The sequence below is a fragment of the Thermobia domestica genome, chromosome 10, assembly GCF_964235325.1.
Source record: "Thermobia domestica chromosome 10, izTheDome1.hap1.1, whole genome shotgun sequence".
Taxonomy (NCBI): Eukaryota; Metazoa; Arthropoda; class Insecta; order Zygentoma; family Lepismatidae; genus Thermobia; species Thermobia domestica.
In genome coordinates this window covers 75,616,420-75,641,269 of record NC_137463.1, presented here as the reverse complement: position 1 = coordinate 75,641,269, position 24,850 = coordinate 75,616,420, and the positions used below count along the sequence as shown (strand labels likewise).

The 24,850-nt window shown below is 34.6% G+C and overlaps 1 protein-coding gene across 7 annotated transcripts in view; it reads right to left on the bottom strand.

Annotated features, from left to right (window-relative positions):
- The window catches only part of Wdr62 (WD repeat domain 62), a 439,571-nt gene that overhangs the window by 26,568 nt on the left and 388,153 nt on the right, over positions 1–24,850 (bottom strand). For 3 of the 7 annotated variants that reach the window (XM_081728141.1, XM_081728144.1, XM_081728143.1), the window contains 6 exons: positions 20,095–20,199; positions 14,728–14,849; positions 13,765–13,971; positions 9,732–10,005; positions 7,324–7,411; positions 1,416–1,520 (listed from right to left, as the gene is read on the bottom strand). In XM_081728141.1, coding sequence (XP_081584267.1) covers positions 1,416–1,520; positions 7,324–7,411; positions 9,732–10,005; positions 13,765–13,971; positions 14,728–14,849; positions 20,095–20,199 — 901 coding nt within the window. The remainder of the gene's footprint in view (positions 1–1,415; positions 1,521–7,323; positions 7,412–9,731; positions 10,006–13,764; positions 13,972–14,727; positions 14,850–20,094; positions 20,200–24,850) is intronic. The other 4 variants (XM_081728145.1, XM_081728147.1, XM_081728142.1 and 1 more) reach the window with 3 other exon arrangements.

The following is a 24,850-nucleotide window of genomic DNA, read 5'->3' as shown; positions in this document are numbered from 1 at the left end:
GAAGCTTTGTCTAGCGCAAAAGGAAAGTCACAGAGAGATAAAAAATATTTGTTGTTTTTTATTTAGTAAGTACAATAAACAATTCATTTTTCGTATTTCAGGAATATACTATTCAATTAGAGCTCAATGTAAAATTAACAAAATGTAGCTTGAAGAAAACTATGTCTTCCTTAATTTACAGAAATATGTTCTCCAAAAAGCTGTCTTCATTTCGAAGCTGATGACAGAAATTATATAGGTGGATAGCCAATTTTGCTGGCAATTGTACACCCATCCGAAGACACATATTCCGAAAAAGAGATAAAGCCACGTCCTAAAACGTATTTTATTATTACGTTAAGAACAACAAACACATGAACTCAGCTACGAAGCCAGAAGAGTTAACACTTTCAGTTTCCCAATGCTGAGTAACGAACACGACTGCTGGCTGATTTGACTGTAGAAATTCTTTATAACTCAATTGGCATCGGAATATTATTATACTTAATCATTATACGTAGCTAATAGCACTTGCTTTATGACAGTTCAATGAAAAGTAGTTTTAAAATTAATTAGCAAGAGACAACATCAGACTACTAAAATAAATGGAGCAACGGAAATATCAACTAAGAACACGTGTACAGCAAATTTATTCATATTAGGAAGTTGCAGAATCTCTCCAGTTCTGCAGACATGGAGTTGCAGATTTAGTCACTACAGGGGAGCAACAACAAACATGGCATTTAACTGGTAAAAAGAGGGCTTATTGCGTCTTAGAATTCGCTAAAATGAGGCCATTGTTGACAATATAACGGTAATTTCGTGACAAATATTACGTGTACGAACCCGTATGCCACGTCATTTACTGTAACTACGGCACAAAAACAAACATTCGTCGATATCGATCATCACATTATGAAATGGGTGGGAAGAACTCAACACAGAATTGAAGTCTCTCGAGTTACCGCAAGTATTCATATCGAACACTTCTGAGGTATGTAAGAATCTTGGAGAGATTGTGCACCTTTCTATATGATTAAATGTACTATGTATGTCATAGTTGTTTCAATATTTACGTTCGAAACCCCGGGAGGAAATTGTGAATAACTCTGTATTTTACTTACCGGTGTTGTTCAAACATAACACAAAAGAAAGAAAGAAAGAAAGGAAGAAAAAAGAGACTGTACAATGTGAATTTGTTTTATGTAAATATCTTTTTCAGATATCAACGTTACGTTGAACGAATTGGTTCTCAGAGACTAGGTTGTTGTTTCAGAGGTATTGGAATTAGCAAGGATAAAGAAGAGAAACTATTAATGACGAGAAATAAATAAATAAATAAATAAATGGAGTGGTAGAATTAAAAAAAACACACATATTCTACTTTATAAAACTGAAAACATAAAACAAATAAAAAAAAGCAAATAAAACCATACCGTTGATTGGGGGAGTGGGAAGAATTCGACGAGGAGATGGTTTCGATAGGTCACTTAGTGAGCATGCACGTCGCATTCCGCCAGGTTCACCAACATCTCTGTCTGCTACGAAAGAAATAATAATCATGCAAGGATCCATGTAAAAGAGGTAAACAGTGGATGACAGGACTAATCAAGGTAACTTCTTAAATAAGACAAAAAGCTACTGTAATTGATTATTAAAAAGCAATATGTTGATGGGAATTCTCTTAACTCACGCTAAGAATGTATTACTTCACCAAGAAGTTCACTTCTAGGGTTCAAAAGTGAGGCACTATTTTCCCTTTACTTTCTATACAAAATCTCGTCTCGTTAGACGTAATATTGCTGTGCTATTTTATTCCTTCATAGCTATTATTTTTATTTTAAATTCGATCAACCGTATAACTCACATTTTCAAAATTGGTGATATATTTAATACAATAGATGCATTTCCTCCCCATTTTATAGTGCATTGTGCAATAATTCCGTTGCATTTCTAAACTCCTACAAAGAAATAGTCCTTTAATTTTCCTTAAATTACTAGTCGTAATTTCGATGTTTGATATTGCAAGGAGTCTCTGCAATCCAATTTCCACGTTTACTACAAAATTTTAGATCTCTTACAAATCTGATAAGTGTTCTAAATTTCGAACAATGTAAGCAATAGAAGAAAATAATTTTTGGACGTACATAATGCATATTCCTATCCTAAAAATCAAGGAAAAACTGTACGATTATCTCAAGTTACGGAAATTCAGAATGTATTAAATTATTTTAATCACTTCTATTGATAATTTTTTTTTTCAAAAGTAAAATTATGTATGAACATCAGCTACGTAAAAAAGAATTCAGCTTTGGAACAAAAGGTCTTGTTCAATCTCACTATATGTGAATTTATTGATTGCTTCGAGTTTAACGTATTTTACAGCCCCAAGGCTACGTGACACGAAACTTACTACTTAAACTGGGCCCTAAACCTTGTATCGAGAGCCCTAGGGCTTTGTATCGAGTCAACTATACCCACATGGGATTGAATCTGAGGTCAAGCATACCTGTGAGCCTGTAGACTCCACTACATTCATACAAATCGAAGTTTCATGGATTAAGACTCGAAAAACTCGAAAGACTTGTAACAAATGTGGTTCATGTTCTGGTCGGCAATATTGGGGACACTACTTTATGCATATATGTGAGTGGTTCACAATTCTTTCTACCTTCCTTCCGTTTGTCATTTCTTTTTTCAAGGTACAATTTACGTAACTTTATTTCGTGTTTCTGGAGAGAACAAGCAAAGAAAAAATAATGCTATAGATATGTAGAGCAAGTTTATGAGGTAGCAAGAAAATTTTAAGCTGTACTATTAAGCCCTGCTTAAAGCTGAAGTCCATTGAGCTTTTCATGAAGGAGCATAGCACCAGCAAGAATGCCCTCATCCGTTACCCTAGCTAATGAGAACTTACCTGGCTTCTACTACTATTAAAAGGGACAGTTTAATGAAGTATTTAGCATATTTATTTATGTCGTGGTGAAAAGATTCCCATCAGCTTATAACAAAAACAAAAACAGTTTGGGCTGCATCTTAAATTCTGATTAAAATACGTAATAGGCTCAGATATATTTCGAAAATTCACGAAGTTTGTGTGATGAATTAAACTGCATGTATGGTTAACTTTGTTCTTTTATATCTTCGCTTATGTAAAAGGAAGAATAAATTGTTCCCGTAATAGTTACTAGTTATTATTTCTGCTTAAGAGATTTGATTATAATCATTGCGGAGATAACGCTGAAGACTAATATAAAAAACGAAAATTTTGACGTAGAAATTTGATCTTTTGTAATTCGCTGTTCTATTTTACGTCTACGGAACAACCAGGGAAAAGAAAATACTAAATGAACTAATGAGGAGGATTAAATTAAAATGAAAATTTTAACTCAGAAATATACAAACTATACAAAACTTACATGTAGCGTTTAAAAAATGTCGTTGTTTAGTTGTCTCTAGTAGTTCTTTCTTCTCTTTTCGGCACTTATAGTTTTATTTCCTTAGCAGAGAATTTTGGATGTATGCATCTAAGATATTAAACCATTTTTAAGCAAAACAGCGAAGCTGAATTTAATGTGACAAATTTTGTTTGAACGAATAGCTTTAAAACTTATCGTTCTGCGTGAGACGTTTAACTTCTTTACATTTTTTGCAGATAATAATATAACTAAATTCTTTAAAACTCTCTGGGCATAAGAGGTTACTATACATAGCATTACTCTCATTCTTTGATTATGACGTACGAAATTGTTGTGGTATCAAGAAAACATATGAAGAATACTAAACACACTGTATATTCTTAGGCTTGCCGAAGCATCTTGTATTTAACCCTCACTGTTAATTCTTTAAGTACTTGCTTTCCCCCAAGTATGTCTAGTGCTTCTTCAAATAAAAATTAGAACGTGTTACGGAATATCATAAATAAAAATTTCATTTTCATTTTATTATAGAGGTATAAGTAAGTTTTTTGCTTTCTGAACGAGTTACTGACCCGAATTTTAAAGAAACTGTACATTAAGACGCACATATTATATACTCTGCCATGTTACGAACAAATTAGAAACGCGTCTTAAATCATACTATAGAGCCATGAATTTAATCCTGCAGCCCAACATTTGAAATAAACTCGTACGCTTGCAGTAAAAAACGACAAACTACTACAGCAGTGATATCTTTAAAATAAAACAATGAAATGCAAGGTTGCAAAAAATGCATGCAAAAATTATTCCCTCACTGTAAAACGAAAACAAAACAAAACAAAACCAAATCGGAACACAAACAATTTTAATTAAAAATTATTTTACCATTCATTATAAAGTAATATTTTATTGAACACAACATGACTCTCACATTACCTATTTATTATATGAGTAAAAACAGAGAACATCACCAGAATTTGTGTTATGCGATCAAACAAATCTAAGATTAGGCTATTAGTTCTCATCGGATTATGTTCAATTATACTGCACATTTAGAATCACGTCTTATGAATGCATCTCTAGGGGAAGTCACAGTAGGTGAAGTGATTGTTGCAATTTTTGAATTTTAAAATACTTCAACACTCTGTCTTGATATATTTTTGACCAATTTCGTTGGTTAATTAATTTCATTCCTACCGAATATTTATTTCTTAACAAATTTATTTCTAGAACGAACTGATTGCATCGCATTCAATGTAGCAACTTATGGATCATTAATTTTCTTCAAATACGGTAATACTAAGATTATGTTCATCAAAGTATTAGCAATTCAGCTTTCGTTTGACTGGCTTAGAACCTTACTAACTCCTGTAATTAAGCCTACTTTCGACAGAACACGCACATAAAACATTTGTTTACCTCTTCACTATTTTTAATCTTTTGATCTGACACATTATGAAATGGTGTAAAGGGCAATAATCAACTTCGATGTAGATTATATTCCTTTAAGTGCGGCCTACTTGTAGTCCTGTGTCATTACGTGCACACTCCGTAAGATGCCTGTAAGATATTATTCTTGGATAGTGTTGAGAACGATTCGAAATGATCTAACTTCACTGCGGACTACGAAGGCGTTAACTGCCGACAAGATACTCCGATACTCAGACCTATAATGTCAACTTTATTTTGAACTCCGTTTAAAATTTGAATATTTTTTTCTAAAATATAATAAATATTGCTCGTTTACCCAGTTAGTTATTGACGTTAGCGTACATACATAGTAAGTCCCTGGACAATACAAAGAAATACGAATATTAAATAATTAACTTTCTTATTACAGTATATTTAAATATAACGAAAAATTCATGCTGTTTATTATACCAGGCAAATAACAATAAAAAATTCCATGTCACAAGGACACAAACTAAATTAAAATGCAAATGTCATAAACAGACAGTAAAGAGGAAAAGTAATCACAATAGGTTTTACCACGCTTATTTGGGTGATAGATCTTTTGCTTTCAATACCTTATAAAAATAACCTGAAATTTTATACTAAGGTTCTCATTAATGGGGTTATTATAATCGTTACTGATGTCTACAAAAACACACTTCGAAATAAAACTCTAGGATGTTAACCCACTGTTATAACATATGTATACATATATACAAAAAATAAATAAATACAAAATTTAAAAAAAAGTCAAAAGCGGAAAATGCGAAGAAGGACAACAAACCACACAAAGACATAATAGAGAAAGAAGATATTTGTAATTAATTCATTGCATGTATGTCTCAAGCTCAAATTCAAGCTGTTTTCTCTGAGCCCCTCCAACTTTAACGCAGTAATCATGTTAGTTATTTTATACAATATTCCATTAGTTGAGGATTAACGCAGTGCAATGCTCATATAAAAAAATATACACATGAAAGAAAATTTGAAATAACTCAGGAAAAGAAAGTGCTTCGTGCTGTAGTACTTTAAAAACGTAGAAGATCAACGTAAAGAATTGAAATAAAGCTTGGTGAAGAATGAATAAAAATAATTAATAAAATTAAACGTGGACGTGATACTGCAGTCATCATGCAGAAGTTCTTTTTCTCACATCTAACATCATGCACGTTACCTTGACTACATTTTGAGGGCAGGACTTGTTTGAGAGTTACTCTCTTGACCAAAGGATGGATGCTGGTTGTCCTCAACCTTTTAGGAGAGTTAGCTGAGTTAGTAGAAGATGGGGTAGAGGATCCAGACATGGGGAAGGTGTCATCAATTGAGAATTCTTCATCTCCAGAAAGTCTCGTATCCTCTGAATTCCAAGTCATGTCCGATTCACTATAACTAGCATCGGGAACACTACTAGTTCTCTGTTGAACTAAAGTCAACGGTAAATGATTACCTTCTCGACCTTGATGTGGAGTTGGAGGTCTGCTTTGAACGGGGTGTACTAAAGAAGCTGCTCTCTGTCTGTTCGTGGTATTTACATGACACATTTTCTTTGTTTCCTGTAAACTATGTGAACGGCAAACTGAACGATGCTGGGCTTGCTGTTGAACAACATGAGCGGTGATTTTTGATGTAACCTTTTGTGATGGCACTTTTTTGATAGGGTATGTCTGTAATGCGGCTTTAATCCTAGTAGTTTTAGAGACTGGAAAAATATCCGAGCCTGTATCACTGACACGTCGTGTATTCGACTGAGTCAAATTTTGCTTCCCCTTAGCTCTTGGAAGTGTTGAGGTCTTCGGTTGGAAAGAAATTATTTCAGTTGCTGGATGAGGATACACTTCCACATTTCTCGTGCTTGTAACACTGGTACTTCTTTGTTCTAATTGCATCCGTATACTTTTGCATGAAGAGATTTGGTAATCACTGATGCATCTCCTAGGCGTAACAATCTCTTCTTTTTCAAGGGAATCGGAACTGAAATTGCCACCCTCTTCTTCTTCGCTCTCTCCAGACGGTTTGCTCTCTGCCTTCGTAAACGGGGGACATATTGCCGGAGAAGATTCTGACTTCACAAACGCAGTTTCAAGAGTTTTAAAATCGATGAAGTAGCTGCATGAGCGCCCACCACCACTAATTTGTGTTTCTGTATCTGTGAGAAACCCATCGCTGGTTTGACCTACATCAGACATATATGGAAAAAGAGCAGAAGGTGAGTTAAGATCACAAACAGGAGATTCTGGAAGTGATTGGTTAGCAACTACATATGATGGCCGCAGATTGAGAAACATGCTGGATCGTTGCGATTTACACTTTTCTGTAGCAGTTGTTTTGTTATAGTTAGTAGTGGAAGAAAAAGATGCACTTGTCACACTAGAATTTGGAAGAGAAGCAACGACAGCAGAATTAGTGAAGTCAATGGCAGTTGGAGAGATTTTGGAATCTGGAGGAAGAGATGCAAATTGACTTTCATCGTTACCTCTAACACGAACAGGAGTATCCTTCTCTGGAATGTTACTGAGATCTGTGATGCTCTGGCTGCTTTTCAGATTCGATCTATACCCAACCTACGAGGAATAAGAAAAATTATATTAGAACATTTATATGGTGCAACCTCTAACATATTTTAAGCATTTGAGAATAACGGGACTGAATTAACTATATTTTAAAACTTATGTTACTAAATGAAAATAAGTACTTTAGCTTTAGAAACTATGTCGTAATTTCCATTCTTAATCTGTTCACTTCTTTCTTTCAAAATACTTATTTCTATAATGTATTCCAAAATATAATATTAAACAAAATAGCACAATACCAACTGTCGAAGACAGAAAAAGGAAGTTTCAAAAGAAAATTTTCAATCTCAAAAATTCCCTTTGATCTTTCTCTTGGCAACGAGTCAGAGTCTCACATTTAACTTTCTTCCATCGAATAGTGATTTCGTAGTGTTTAAGTATGCATCAAAGTATCCTGTACCGATTCTCGCATATCCAATAGGATTTTCTAACTTTCACAACTTTCCGGAGTTTTACATAAACATTTAGTTATTATAAAAATAAATTTTGAAACGAATAGCTTGCTAGGTCTTCGAAAATAAACACAGTTAATTTCGATCCAAGTCCAGCAATAAATTCGGTTTCTTAAAAAGTCTAGTTTTACTGGAATATAAGATCATAAACAACTCTTACTGACTTACGCTAGATTTAAATTAACACTGATGTGGAAGTGTATAATTTATATAAGGGCGCAAAATATCAAAGTCAGACGCACTCGCAAATTCAAAAATGATGGTCGCCAGTATTTCTTATCTACAAATTATGAAGGTCTTTCCTCCTCCCCCTCCCCATGGCTTTTGGTTTGACATAGAAAGAGATTACATCAGGGCATAAAATTTTAGTTTCTAGTTTCAAACAGCGGGGGAAACGATCTCTCGCGTTGACGCGTCAGGAGGCAAACCATTTGATTGAGGGTGGGAGAGGGGCGAATTACAACGTTGTGAAGACTTCACCTCCCATGTCCATTGTGAATTCACATTCCGTGTTTTCTGTCAATCAGTGACAATTAATACTAATACACAGTATGTCACACATATATTTTTAATACACACATATATATTACACAATATATTTATATACTAATACACAATGTAAATGAAATGAAATGAAATCTTTAAGTTTTACGTCCCACGGTTATGCCGGTGAGGCTAAAGGAGACGGTGATGATGAGAGATGAGTGAAATGGTGGAATGAAGAAAGTGGGAGGAAACGGGAGAACCCCGAGAAAACCCACGAGCACGGTGTTTGTCCACCACAAAGTTCACTTGGCGGGGGCTGGGATAATACACAATGTGTCTTTAAAGTTGCGCAACCCAAAATTTGATTGCGTATCTTTTGAACCAAGAAACATTCTAATGTTTAGTTGGAAGTGTTGCCAGGGTTGCCAGCTGAAGGTGAATGATTTTTCTATTGCACATTTTTGCATAAAAATTCAGGTTATCAATTATGTGCGAAGTCTCACTGTTTATCATTAATTAACCTAAAATACAACTGTTTTAGTAATTTTACAAGGAGTGTTGGCAGGGGCTGCGTTTCTGTCAAAAACACCCATTTTACGGACTTACATTAAACAGCCTTTTTACATGGCAACACTGCATCAACTTCGTCACATTTTCGCACCAATGGATAAATGTTGATGCATACTGCACATATACACAGGGATTTACCCGCAGGAAATGTGTTTTCTGCAACTGAATATTGATTTTCTTCTTTTTGTACATTTTTTATTTTACACTTTCGGTACTTTCTTTCATTGCTACATAAAAAAGTTACAAATTCCAACATTGGCCTGATCTCGAAAATATCCACATAGAGCACGCTTATATTTGTTTCAAGTCTCAGGTCTTTATCGTTCTTGGTTCAAAAGATATACGCAATCAAACTTTGGGCTGCTCAACTTTACGGACACATTATATATATATATATATATATATATATATATATATATATATATATATATTATAATTGTCAGAGTTTTACAAACCGGAGTCAAGTCATTTACTGCAATAATGCTTGATAGCACACAGTAACACTGAAACTTATTTCCTACAAAACCATGTCTTATCAATAATTTCTGATTGAGATAAATTGTTATAATGTTCCCACTCTTAAATCGATCAATAACAAATATATATCCGAGTCAGTCTGTCTATATGAAATTATCGGAATTGGAGAGTCTATCATAAAAAATCCATCTTTGAACGAGACCCACTATATACACTATTTGCAAAATCAACACGATTGATACTGGAAATAAGCGCAATGACTGAAAATACACACAGGTAAAGACTTTTATCATTATTGCTACACATCAATATTCCAATTTACTTACACTTTGCAATTTCCGCCGTGTTTCTTCTATCCTCCTCTGGAGTTCCTCTCGTTTCCTGCTTACTTCGGAATCCTGGCGAACTTGACGGGCTGCATTTATTACAGCTACATTTCTTATGGATCCTGGAGAATCTTGTGAGCGCGTTAGAAACTGTGATGAGATACTCGTTCCAGATTTCCCTCCTTCTTCGTTGTCAATTTCTGCTCCACTCAGAGACTCAAAATTGTTCTTCAGGTACTTCTCTCTCTGACCAACTCGATCGAGACTTTCAGTACTGCAACAAAAACAAATAGAGTATGTGTAAAACATTGAAATCTGTGAGTTTTACGTCCCACCACGGTTATGCCGGTTGGGCTAAAGAAGGCGGTGATGATGAGTAATGAATGAAATGGTGGAATGAAGAAAGTGGGAGGAAACGGGAGAACCCCGAGAAAACCCACGCACACGATGTTTGCCCACCACAAAGTTAACTTGGCGGGGGCTGGGATCGAACCCGGGACCCCAAGCACCAGAGGTGAACGCTCTACCACTAAGCTACCGCGGCCCTGTAAAACATTGAAAATTTTTGAATAATTTTTGCTTCAGCTAATCTGATCAAGGGGGTTTCCACTAACTATAATGCTATTAACAACTGCAGAAGTACCTAATATCGAAAAATACAAAATTAGGATGGTTATTGACTATTTCAAAATTCGCGGTTTGCACACTGTTATTTTGTGTTAAAGGACAAGACTATGTTTTTACATACAACCAAACATTTCACTTGAATTTTACAAAGTGCAATTTATTGTTCAATTCTTTTATATAAAATTAAAAATAAATAGGTTCTTTTTATAATGATAATTGTTCCCTTCTTGTCGGTTTTGAATGTCCCGTGAACTGTACGAGGACAACAACTACAAGTAATTAACAACTCTGGACGACGCATTTTGTACTTTAAGATAAAAGTCTGACAATAAATTAAAATCGGATTATCCACTGAAATGTGAATTAGTTTTACAAACTACTCGAAGATAAAACATCAGTAATACCACTGAATAAATCTAATGTAACCAAATGATTGAGAAAAACATGTGGAAATATTGTTTGACTTTAGATCGATGTCAGAAACACACAAAATATACTTTTTTTAAAGTAAATTTTTGAAGTCTCCGCTGGAAATAGAATGTTAATCCAAATATCACACTGCATACCACTTTGCTTCTCTGCAGATTTTAATTTCACTGTACTACAGACGAGCCATCAGGAGATGGTCCCTGAAGTTTCTTACTACGTATGGAGGGAAAATGCAACCCCTTACTTTGATGCTAGTGTTACCAACCACGGTCACTTTGTTTTACACAGCCATTATAAATGTACCGAAAAAGCCTTGAAACGACGCTGTGAGCTGTCAAAGACCCTCTTTTGCTAGCTCTTCTGTAGCATTATCAAAGAAAAGTGATATACAAAAAGCGTGGCAGCTCAAGATGATATAATTCATCACTATTAGTAGATACCAAAACAAATTTCTAATCTACCAGCTAATTTTTAAAAGATGGTGGATTACGATGTGAAGAAACAGTATTTGATGATTGGTACGATTTCATGTCACTGGCGGATACAGATGTAAGCCTCCATTACATGATCCTCTGCAATATCGGACGGGTTTTCCGTGAACAATTTCCTGACTTCATGGTTTATTCCCAGCTTGACCCTCTGCCCTACAATGGCCCCTGATTATTAATATATCAACTACACCAGTGCTATTCAACCTTTTTTTCTCGCGTACCCCTAGACAGTTCGCCATTCAATTGTGTACCCTTGAAGCTGTTTAAAAGAAATTAACTTTCTAAACTTAATACGCATGTTCTGTTGAAAAAAAAAAAAAAAAAAAAAAAGGGGGGGGGGACAGAGAACCAACAAAAGGACAATCAGTGTGCCAATCAAAAACCTATTTACAGGGGGATAAAGTGCACATCCGAAAAAATTAACATGAGAAATTTCAAAACACATGGAAGACATCCAGTTCTACTGAGGGGGATTTTGCCCTCATCCTCCCTGATAATTCGCACACTGAAGACAATGTTAAAAATTTAGAAACTAAAAATATGTTGAGAACTAATGAAATGACTGAGTTTGTTTCCGGGACGCCAACTCCTCGATTCTTGGTCGAATTTTCGAGAGTGCGAGAATCAGATCTAATTCTGGATTTAAGCAATTTCTCTGCTTCGTTTTCATTGATATTAATGCAAAGAAACCCTGTTCACACAAATATGTTGATAGAAATGGAAGAAGCTGTGCAATAGCACTGTCACTAATGTCATCGTATCCTTTTCGAGCATAAGTACAAAAGTCATAAATTGACAAGTTATCGAGTTTCAATTGCAAAAAACTGTCAACAGACATTTCCAGCAGACCCCCAGAAGCAGCATTACGTATCCTCAGAAACATTTTCGCGTACCCCCGCTTGAATAGCACTGAACTACACCAATATTCCCATGCAGTTATGATAATTCTACACCCTCCATTCCAAAAGAAACCGAACTTTTGAAAACAAATAGTACCACTAGTGCCATCTGTTGTAATATTTTACCGGTAGATGGCGTAGTCCCTCATTGACAACTGGTATAAATGTCATGACATTTGGATGCACGGCAACAAAGTTATTGCGTTTCAACTGTCAGTGTGTTGTGTACATCGGTCGGAAAATGAGTTTCAAACAACGAGCTGCAATTGAGTTTTGTGTTAAACTGGGTAAAACTTTTAGTGAAACGCACCAAATGCTACAAAATGCATATGGTGATGAGTGTCTATCCCGTACGCAAGTTTACGAGTGGTTCAGGCGATTCAAATCGGGTAGAGAGACGCTGGATGATGACGAAAGATCAGGCCGTCCCAGAACCGGATTATCGGAAGAAAACATTGAAAAAGTGCGTGAATTCATCAAACATAACAAAAAATCGTCGGTGAAAGTTATTGAAATGGAATTAGGCATTCCTCAAACAACCGCATACCGCATTTTGACCGAAGTTTTGGGCCTTAAGAAGGTTAATTCGCGGTTTGTACCACACAAACTCACCGAAGACCAAAAAGTTGATCGAATTGCGCATTGCAAAGACATCGTTAAAAGTGCTCGGCAGGATCGAAACTTCTTGAAATAGATTGTAACTGGTGACGAGACGTGGTGTTTTGAATATGAGCCCGAAACAAAGCGGCAAAGTGCTGAATGGAGAGCGCCGGATGAAGGAACACCCAAAAAAAGTCGCTTGGTGAAGTCAAAAGTTAAGGTGATGCTGATTTGTTTTTACGATTCAAAAGGAATTATCCACAAAGAATTTGTTCAGCCCGGCCAGACAGTCACTGGAGGGTTTTACTTGGGCGTCATGAAGCGTTTGCTGGCAAGAATTCGTCGTATTCGGCCCGAATATCGCGAAATCGGCAGTTGGACTCTTTTGGACGATAATGCACCATCACATCGTTCGCGACTTGTAACTGAATTTTTGGTCAAAAATTACATTATTCAGTTGCATCATCCGCCCTATTCACCAGATCTCGCTCCGTGCGATTTCTATCTGTTCCCGAAACTGCATTTGGCGATGAAAGGAAAGTGGCACGCAACGATTGATGCCATTGAGAAGGCGACGACCGCCATCCTAAAGACCATTCCAATAAAGGACATGGAGAAGTCGTTTGACAACTTGTTGGAGCGTGCAAATATGTGTATCGATGGAGAAGGGGAATACATTGATTAATAAAAATGATTTGTTCCAAAATGTACATTGCTTTTTTGTTTTTTTAAAACGTTCGGTTTCTTTTGGAATTGAGGGTATATAATGATTAAGTTGAAAAGGCCCCAAGAAATTTCCTTCACATCCTAAATATAACATATTGATGAAATTAAATTATGAAAACATCCTAAAATCTTTCTTTCAAATTTTATCATAATGTTAACTACTTTAAAAATGTGTTTTATTAATAGGTATCAGTAAGTGTGCAGTTTTACGATAATGAAATTTAAAAATATCGCTATTCACATTATAAAAAGTAAACTAACCTCACGGACAACATAGACATTATGTTTCTTTCGGCTGTATCAGCACTTGGTGTAGAAGCATCTTCATCATCATCGTCACTATCCTGACTTCCTGACACAGACACTGAAATAATAGGCAAGTCCGTTAATCGCTCAGGTCTAGTTTTCTTGTGTCTTCTTTGAGAGCGGCGTAGTTCTTCCACATCCATGGCGTTAACTGTATAATCACTGAAATTGAAAAAGGTCAGAAAGAGGTTGAGACAGTTCATCGATACAGTTTTTATTTCCTCAATAAAAATAATAATGATTTGAAGCTTTATATTTAACTTATTCCTTGTAGGTCTGATTTATAAAACAATTACCAACAAGGTTAATGACAAAGTTCTATGTCTTGACATTTCACAATTATCGCAACTACATAATTATCGCAAGAAAATACTTATTTTTAGAAGTTAAACACATTTCTGATCCAATGTTTACATCATTAACCAAAATAATTTTCAGAAAGTGCGGATTTTACTAACTTTTCTTTTTTTCATTTTTACAAAGGTTTCATAGTAAAACATGGGTTTCTATAGAGATGGACAGAACTTATTACTATGTTCTAATGGTCAGTTTAGTAGCAGAAGATGCATTGAAAAATGGTTAGAAGTTCTGAAACATTATGTTGTGATTCTCGTATCAGGGATGAAAGCAAATTTTCAAAAACAATCTCCTGACAATATATATATATATATATATTTAAATTTCTTCACTGTTACGACACACTATAGATCGCAATCTTGTGACCAACTGCTATGATATTTTACACTTTGACTATATAAACTTTGGTCTCGACCACCTTGTGTAGATCTGACATGCACCTGTGTCAATCTATTATTTCTCCTTATTGTATGTCATTCATGTGTTGAATTGTGAGTTTTCAATGTTTACTCGCATTTGGCTATTTCTATCTTTCATTTTATAAGTTAGAGCTGTCCTTACCTCACTGGATCTTCCGCATGTGGGTAGTACATTAACCTCTCTGGATGTTCTGGTTCTGTTGACTCTCCTTCACCTTCCGAATAATCTTCCACGTCTCCATCATGCTCTGTACTCTCAATATCCTAGTAAAGAATGAAAAAAACAAAATGTAACTGATATCACTCACTAATCATCTTCTATCTTTCAATAGTGAATCACAAAAATAGAAGGGTAAAAACATATTAAATTGCACTTCATATATTGTATATATTAAATGTCTGTTATTGCAGCTATAACCCTTCTATGGTCATAATGTTTATTAAATTATAAATAAGCAGAGATCCTTTTTTTATTTCCTTCGTTTTAATTACAGTTATGCTGAACAATTACGAAATCAGTATTAGTAAACAATACCATAAAATAAAATTTGAGCACAGTTACCAATACAGAACTATCAAAAGTACGATCAAAGCAAACAAAACTAGTATATAATGCAACAAAAAATACGTATTCCAGTAAGTTAACGTAAAAGGCAAAATACATTTCACAAACAATAAACAATGTGTATATATAATAAAACTTCTGAAAAATAAACTCTTAATCCTAGATAGGTTAGCTTCGAGCATACGAGAGCGAGGGAGGTTATTTTTTTTTTTTTTTTAATTTAAAAACCATTATTTATTTATCTATTTATTTATTTGAATTTTTATTTTATACAGTAATAGAACGGCTAGCAGAAGTGCATAACTTTAGATTATCATTGTACTTATCAAATGTGCACAATTTTTGGTTGTTATGGATAAAATTTGTCTTTTCCCGTTTGCGTGGGGGAAGGTGTAGATTTATGTTCCTATTGGTTATACATGACATAATAGTGATTAAAAATAAATATATTATGCATTTATTAACACTGATAAATCTTTTAACCATGAATTACAAAGAGAAAAAATACATCTATGTAACCTAATCTTTTTATTCTTCCATTCAAATTGATTCTCCATTATATTCACTACCAACATTACTGTCTTGTTAATATTAATTAGTCACTGTTGAAAAGAGAAATGTTAATGAAATATATATACACAGGATGTTAATGAACTATATCGACAAACTGTAAGAGGTGATTCCTTACATCAAAATAAGAGAAAAAGTTCATATGGACCTATGGCGAGAAGTGCATAGTTTCAGAACTAGGGCTATCCAAAATTGCGAAAACGCTAAATTTCAACAGGCCCTATTTCGAATTCTAGAAACTGTGGGTGGTGGTCATCAGTGTAAAGGAAGTCACGTATACACAATCCAAAAGTGCATATTTCATCAATTTTCGATAAGTGTACAGGGTATTCCCTACAGGATGTAATCTCAGATATGCTCTCAATAGAATTTTCAGATATACCCTGATTTTAAGGAGCGCCCAAAGTAGGCAGGAAGTAAGCCTCGACAACAATGGACAATGCTTCGGAGGGGAGTCGGAAGTGTTAAGAACCGGCAGCGTCATGTTTTCTTTTTGTGTGTGTGTGTGTGTTTGTGTTTGTTTCTTTTTCGGAATAATGTGTGATGCGATGTATTTCGCCATGGTATAATTCACGTTTTCTCCACTTATAAGCGTGGAAGAAAACATCCCAGCAAGCGTTTTTTTGAGAACGAGAGACCGTGCTGCTGACGATCCTCAAAACTTCCGACATTGCGCCAAATGATTTCGTGTTCACTGCTATCAAGGCTTATCATTTGCCTACTTTGGACTAATAATTAAGTCAGAGCATATCTCAAAATTCGGTTGATGGCATGTCTGGGAATTTCACCCTATAGGGAATACTCTGTATACCAATTAAACATGAATGAAATATGCATTTTTGGATTGCTTGGGCGTGACTTCCTTTACGCTGATACGGACCACCATTTACAGTCTCTCGAATTAGAAATAGGGCCTCTTGAAATTTGGCTTTTTCGCGATTTTGGACAGCCCTAGCTCTAAAACTGAGTTTTTTCGTACAGGTCCATATGATTTTTTCTCTTATTTTGATGTACGGAATTACCTCTTACAGTTTGTCGGTATAGTTCATTAACACCCTATATATATATATATATATATATATATATATATATATATATATATATATATATATATATATATATATATATATATATATATATATAATGCCCTTACTTTCGACATCCGAATTTTTTTAGGGTCACGTTTTTAAATGGTTGTATATCAGAAGATCGTAACCCATGGGAAAAATTAGCTCAATTGAATAATATTAAATGGTGCCTTAAGTGACCAAGTTTTGAATGCATTAATTGTATACAATATGGAGTAAATGCACCTTGTAAGTAGAAGTTGGAAATAACGCCAGATGTGTGTTGTGCTGAAATGCTACCCCAAAATGATGTCGCACGATCCCTTTCCTATTAAAAGTTTTGGACCTGAATCTAAGATTACAGTCTTAAATACGATCGCCATGAAGGTATTACACATGCGATTTATTTCCATTACCCCTACCCAAGGTACGATGTAATTCCCTTTAGTTATTCTTATTACAAGTTACATTTTGCCTCATATTGTACACTGTACAATCATTTAAAACTTAAGATCGCTTGAAGCACCATGTAATGCTATTCATTTTTTTTTTTTTTTTGATTACTTTAGCCTGATATGGAACCATTTTAGGGCGTGAGACTCAAATAACTCGGAAGATCATCCTAATATATTACATATTATATATTATTCAGTGTGCATGAAACCGTTTTTATTTCCGCTGTATCATTCAAATGGGAAGAAGTTCCCTAAAATGAGAGCAATACAAAATTTATTTTATATCGGATAGTATAAAAGCTAAAGCTCAGAACATTTAAAGATAATGATTTTAAGAACTCCCTAAGCTGCTGGTAAATTTGGTTGTGCCATATAATGGAAAACCCTAATAAGCAACAATATAAAATGATTCTAAAATTTCAGTGTTTGAAATTACTATAGTATTTCATTTGTCTAGCTAGAAATATCTTCGGCCCCATATTATTTAAGAGCAAATCATGGAGCAAATCATTCCTGAACTTCTAAATAAATGAACAAAACTCGTAGAAAAAGCAAATTATTATTTTAATTAAAAGTTAATAAAACTATTAACTTTGATTTTAGCATCCCTTTCAACAGCGAAATTATACGAGACGCGGAACTACATCTTAATATGGAATCCAAACCATATGAGTTCCCTCCAAGAATCGAACCCGGGTCTCCCACGACAAAAGTGCGTACGCTAATAGAAACCTATTAACAGGTAATCTACAAAGGGGAATTTACTTTTTCCAAAATGATGTTTCTTAAGTAAGCAGTTTGAATAGTTTTGGAAAGTAATTTCGTTTGGTTTGTTTGTATATTTTAATTTTATTTATTTATTTATTTATTCATTTTTGCCAGTCCTCTTAACATGCCAGAGCAGTCTAAAACTAGTTTATTCTAATGAAAAATGACTTGAATAATAAGAACAGTTCTCTAGAAAAGGCAAAGAGTGAGAAATATACTTTTTAGAAAAATAGGACTGACAATTCCAGCGCTAGACTGAGAGTGATTTCTTGTAGACTGAATACTGAATGCACCATACTCATAAGCTTCTTTTTGCGAATCTTCCCTTATGTCGTGTCGCAAACTGATTCTCATAATATATACGTGACATATCGTCGCATGAGAACCAGAGAAACGTAACTCCAAAACTGCGGTTTTCGGTTTGTTCATGTTTGGACATAATTTTGAAAGCCCTACTTGGTGTAAATGGAACGTAATGCCACCTGTTCTCCTTGCCGATCATCTGTTGTAATGTAGTTCAATTACCATCTTATTAAAATCACATCTTTCTAAGAAAATAATGTTTTTGTTCTCTTGTCTGTAAACCTACGAAAATGGAATTACGTCCCTCTGGTTCTCATGCGATGATATACGGTATGACAGAAAAACGATTCTCTGTATGTAACACTAGAGACTTGGGTTTCCCATCTTGGTTTGCAAACTCTCCTTCTAGGTATTGATATACAATGTAACATACAGGATAATATTGTATGTAAGGAATTTCTTTATATAGTATACTTTGTTACATCACTTATATACACCTTCAAGAAATAAGAGAAAAAAAAGTCACTAGCATCATATAAGAGAAACTGGTTTCGGCTACACGATATACATCATATATTAGGAAACATGAAAACTGAAATTTAATTATTACATTTTTAATAAGCATAACGTATAGCAAAGAAAGAATTTCTGCTCATGACAATGGTACAAGTGCCCACGCTTGGGTAAATTTCTAATTGCTCTTTATACTGATTAGAGCATGCGAAATCTAAAGGAATTATGTTTAAACATATCCGTCCTTGAGGTCACGAAAAAAATGTAGATCTAAATATCCAAACTTTGAGGTCAATTTTTCCGCAACCTATGGTCAGATGTGTTTTAAAATAGGTTCGTTGGATTCCACGTCCTCAAGTTAGTATAGAAAGAGCTAATACAAATTTATCCAAGCGTGGACACTTTTACACTTGTCATGAGTTTTTTTTTTTTTTTTTTTTTTTTTTGAAAGGTGACTTAAAAAGTTGAGATATTCATCCCCGTCGCCCCACCCCTGCGAATATTGCTTTTTACATATAGCATATCCTCAATGAAATGGAAGTGCATATAGTAACTGCAGTGCAAGGTAGATTTCGTATACAAAAAAAGCTAGCGCTAGTGATGTTATACACAGTGTGTATGCTACACTTCAATGTTTTTTATTATTATTATTATTATTATTTTACATTTTTTTCTTGTTAAACGATTACGTCTCCATTTCTCTTGAGCTTAATACTGAATATAACACCAATTTTTTGTCTCGATGTTAGTCTAACGTGACTCAGGGAAACTAAGACATTTATTCGGATGTCAAAATTAGAGTACCATTCCGTACTTCCTAACGGGAAAGTGAAAGGACTACCACGGACTTCATTTGAGACAGTACTAACAGAAAACACTGAAGCACGGAACTAAAAGAAATACATTGTTACACTTATTATGAACATTTCTCACATAAATTACTGTATACATACAATGGAAATACAAATTACTTATCGCATCCAGACATGCAGTTTCACTCATACTTAACTTTCTTCCGAATATACTATCATGCTACAGTATTACAATCTGAACTATTTCAACTGGAGAAAAGGAAAGTGTTACTTACATCCGTAAAAAGGACGAAAAGACTACTACTAAAAGAATGGACCAAGAAAAGTTTCTAAAGAATGTTATGTACATTCTTCAGACATACAAAGAAAATATATAGACCCAACACCATTAAGATCCTATTGATACTTGAATCATTCCTTTAATAGTGGACTACGTAAACATATACAAAAACTTACTTCGTATTTATAGCTTCCAATACTGCTGTCGTCTGTCAGATGTCTATGGCGATTTATATCAGTTACGTCACTTCCTCGCGTTAGAGTAACCTTGCCTGTGGACACCTGCACCAAATATGGTAACTTTCACAAAGTTGCAAAACCTCCTAAATCACAAGCATAACCAACCACCTCTTGTACATATCTAACACAAATGCTCTCATCTTCCAACATCTTATGATATACATTTCACTTTCACCATACTAGCGTGCTTGGTTTCCTATTACTAATCCTATTTAAAAGGCTATAAACGGGAATGTAATATGTGATAGCAAGCAAAAAAAAATTCGAATGCTGCACCATCTATCTTGTAACAACTTTCACATATATGAGCACGTTACTAACGTAATTCCTTCTCTTACAAAAGCAGACACTGAAGAAACCAACGAGGTACATCTTCAATTTTGTGCAAGATGCGAGACCCTTGAAATTATGTAGCTTTGCAGTGTACAACTCTGTGTATATACTCTTTGAGCATTAATTAAGTAATTTCTTTCATTCAATTCTCTAGGATATACTAACAATAACGATTTTGTTATTTGGTTCAAATATACCTTTATCACCTTCGAATTACAGAAATTTCAGTTTTGTGAAATTTTATAAAATTAAAAGGAAAGATAATCTACCTATCCATGTATTCACGCTATTCGAACATTATTACTCACATCTGAATGAAAGTAAACAGCTTCCTCTTTACAGCACATTTGATGTCTTAACGCATGCAATTACTGTTATTGTTAGACTAAGAATTCTAAGACTTTTGATCAGACTCTCTTAGCAATATCGAAAGTATTTTTATACAATATTGAACCTCTATTGGTTTTACATCAACATAAATACAAATTAACCTGAAAAAACATGGAGTTAGGATTAAAGAAGCACTAGCTAAAGCAAAATATGACTAACTTTATAATTTTCTAGCACCCTTAGGCTTATTTTTATTTTTACAGAAATGCTAAATTGGGTCTTATTTTAGCATGAAATTAAATTTCTTGATGAAAAGAAAACTGAACTGAGCTAAGCTGAATCCTAAAGCTCAAAAAAACATTTTCTGATTTTCGCTAGTATTTCGAAAGCATTTGACAGCTGATCCCCACACCTTACCTAAGTTTCAGCTTGAATAATCTGTTCGCTTAGCTGTACTCAAACCAGTATGTGAAAAATGAAAAATGGTGTAAAAGTTACTTTTCGTCGGGGGTATATTTATAGTAATACATCTAAACTAAGAATACTTCGTTCTTTGCATTATGGAAGTATTCTTATTCCATCGGAACTAACCACAGAACATTTAGAAGACATAAGTTGGCTATATAATTGACTGGATTTTGAAAAGACTGAAAGAAAACTAATTACATTTTATTCAATATTGGTAGGCACTATCAAAAATACACATTTTTCCTCATTCAAACGACACTTGCGGAAGACACTAAAATATTATATTGAAATTTAACGTCCCTTTTCAGCACTAAGGCTATATGAAACGGGTTCTACTGTATACTGTGGGATTCGGACCACTATTCGGGTTTGTATTCAAGGCAAGTATCCCTACCGAGAATCAAACAGGAACCGAAGATTTGAGATGAGGTCAATACACTAATCTTCAGTTGATTTTGGAATATAAGAAAAAAATATAGTCACGCCTCGAGTTTGCTTTGTAAAAATAATTATAAAGTATTAGAGAAAACTACAAAGCATTTTGTACGTAACTGCATTTATGCTTCGCTTATTAAGACATACTTTTCTTCTCCATATATATATATATATATATATATATATATATATATATAGAGAGAGAGAGAGAGAGAGAGAGAGTCTACAAAATCTCCGTATTAAGCCTACTAGGGGAAGTGAACTACATACGATTAATCATGAGAATATACCAAACAACTCATATTCAAAATTATGTGGATATAAAAAGACATTTGCAACGCTTTTAATTATTAAGAGAACCATGCCTATAGGCTGACCGGCAATACTTCAGCCCGGAATCTTGCCATGAGTTCTAAAACTTTACGCAATGGACCATTTCTAGGCTATTGATAAATGCGTTCCTGTGTATGTGTCTTGTGTCGCTAAATGTACAAATCGAAAGGAAGACACCCAACTATATTGATTCATTGTATCACTTCAGAAGTGACCTCATTTCAGTAGTTATTCCTAAGTTAGGTAGTTACTTAGTTATTCTTATGTTAACAATTCGTAAAACACACGATAAACACATTGAAGTCCTTTCATTTTCGCACAAACGGTACCAATTCCTTGTTCTAATTCATTCTAAAAGAACCAGGTAATACCGATGCTATATCTAACAATGATTTAGTTATTCTTGTATAACATAATAAAACAGTATCCGATATTTTAACTTCCCTCATGCACCTTATTCATGCATTGCAATCTACAGCTTATTGGATAACTGACTGAGCGAGTAGCAGCAAAATAATATAAAAAGCAAAGGATCGGAATATTCATTTTCCAAGATCACTCTCTAATAGTTTTACCTATGTAAATAAACTGCGGTAATATTGGATTTGGTTCATAACAGCTCCAAGATGATGTTCTGAGAGCACGTTCCAAATATTGTGACTTTACAATGCTAGCACCTAAATGCACATTTTGATATTATATGATAATATTTACTTATTCGGCAAAATACTGGAAATGTTTTATGGAGTTACCGTGTTATTTCAAGCGGTTGTACTAAAATAGATAAATTGCACGACCTCCCGAAACTTTCCATTGCAAGAACAGAACCCAGCTAACAGATATTGAAATTTAAAATTTAGGCAACACTAAAATGAAGAACTCATTCTGAAATATGACAGATACATCATACGTAACTTACTCAATTTCTTAAAGATAGAACTATGTAATATTTCAGATAAAGTTTTTTAGATTCGTTCTACGTATAAACTCATTACGCCACAAGTGGATTATATTTAATTTTTATTTTAATGATAGTTCATTAAAAATTAATTTCTGATACTTCTGACACTTGTTTGTAATTCTATGAACAATTCTCTTCAAATACTCACAATACTATGACAATATGTCACATTGGTAACAATATATATATATATACAGGGTGGTTCAGTAATGTTGGACAGCCCTGAATAAATCGAAAACCAAAAGAGATATTAGCAAGAGTGTGGTGGATCCAGATACTTGTGGAAGGGGGACGTCTTTTGAGGTACAACACAATGTTACCAGGTCAACAGTGTTGCCAGCTCAGTACAAAGTTGTATTTTTTTAAATGGAACATATAGAAGTTTATGCCATCAAAAGAATTAGTACAGAATGTGAATACCAACAAGCGAAAGCGCATCTGTCAGTGTTGCCAAATAAGGAAGTTATAAAGCTTCAAAGAACAAGAAATTAAAGTGTCCGTAGGGCAAAACTAGCAAAAAGGCAAGAAAAATAATATTACGGAATGAAAAGGAGTAACAGAAAGAGTAAACCAAAGAACGCACAGCATCCAGTGAGTAACAGGGTTGCCAAAGCAAAGGGGGAAAAAATTGGAAATTTTGCAGTTGCTATAGGAGGGAAAGTGCCCATATGACATAATGCTGGAAACACCATAGAAAGTCTATGTAAGAGTCAGGAATCCTAATCGCGTTTGTTCGAAAGCGATATCTCTAACCGTTTTCGAGATACACCAAAGGTGTGCGGGGTTTGCAACACTGCATATTTGATTTGACGATTAGACCCGTGTAGTTCTTACATTTTGTTGGGCGTATCATTTTCATTACTCGTTCCTGTAGTTTGGAGGGCGAGGGAATTATTATGCAGTGTTGCAAACTCCGCACAGCTTTTGTGTATCTCGGAAACGGTTAGAGATATTGCTTTCGAACAAACGCTATTAGGATTCCTGAATCTTACATAGACTTTCTATGGTGTTTCCAGCATTATGTCATATGGGCACTTTTCCTCCTATAGCAACTGCAAAATTTTCAATTTTTTCCCCCTTTCCTGTGGCAACCCTGTTACTCACTGGATGCTGTGCGTTCTTTGGTTTACTCTTTCGGTTACTTCTTTTCATTCCGTAGTATTATTTTTCTTGCCTTTTTGCTAGTTTTGCTCTACGGACACATTAATTTCTTGATCTTTGAAGCTTCATAACTTCCTTATTTGGCAACACTGACAGGTGCGGTTTCGCTTGTTGGTATTCACATTCTGTACTAATTCTTTTGATGGCATAAACTTATATATGTTCCATTTAAAAAAATACAACTTTGTACTGAGCTGGCAACACTGTTGACCTGGTAACATTGTGTTGTACCTCAAAGGACGTCCCCCTTCCACAAGTATCTGGATCCACCAAATTCTTGCTAATATCTCTTCTGGTTTCCGATTTATTTAGGGCTGTCCAACATTACTGAACCACCCTGTATATATAAAATATCAATGAGTGCACCGCATATAGTATTTAGCTCCCTCCTAAATTATCCGTTAATCTGCTGTTACGCGCATGCTAGATTTCCCTCGTAGCTATATTGTTATTGTACACGCCTTGGGTGCAGGAGACCCAAGTTAGATTTCCAGTGGGAGCACATGTGGTTTGGATATCACTTGTCCAAGTCTCAAATAGCCTCGTTGCTGAGTATTCTTTTGTTGCTTGTCAGTGGAATTGTTATTTCTACTTTCGGTTTCCTACTCGGTTTACCGCATTGGAATCTGTCTTTTAATCAACAAAAGTCAACTCGCCTAATCTTTCCTTTCT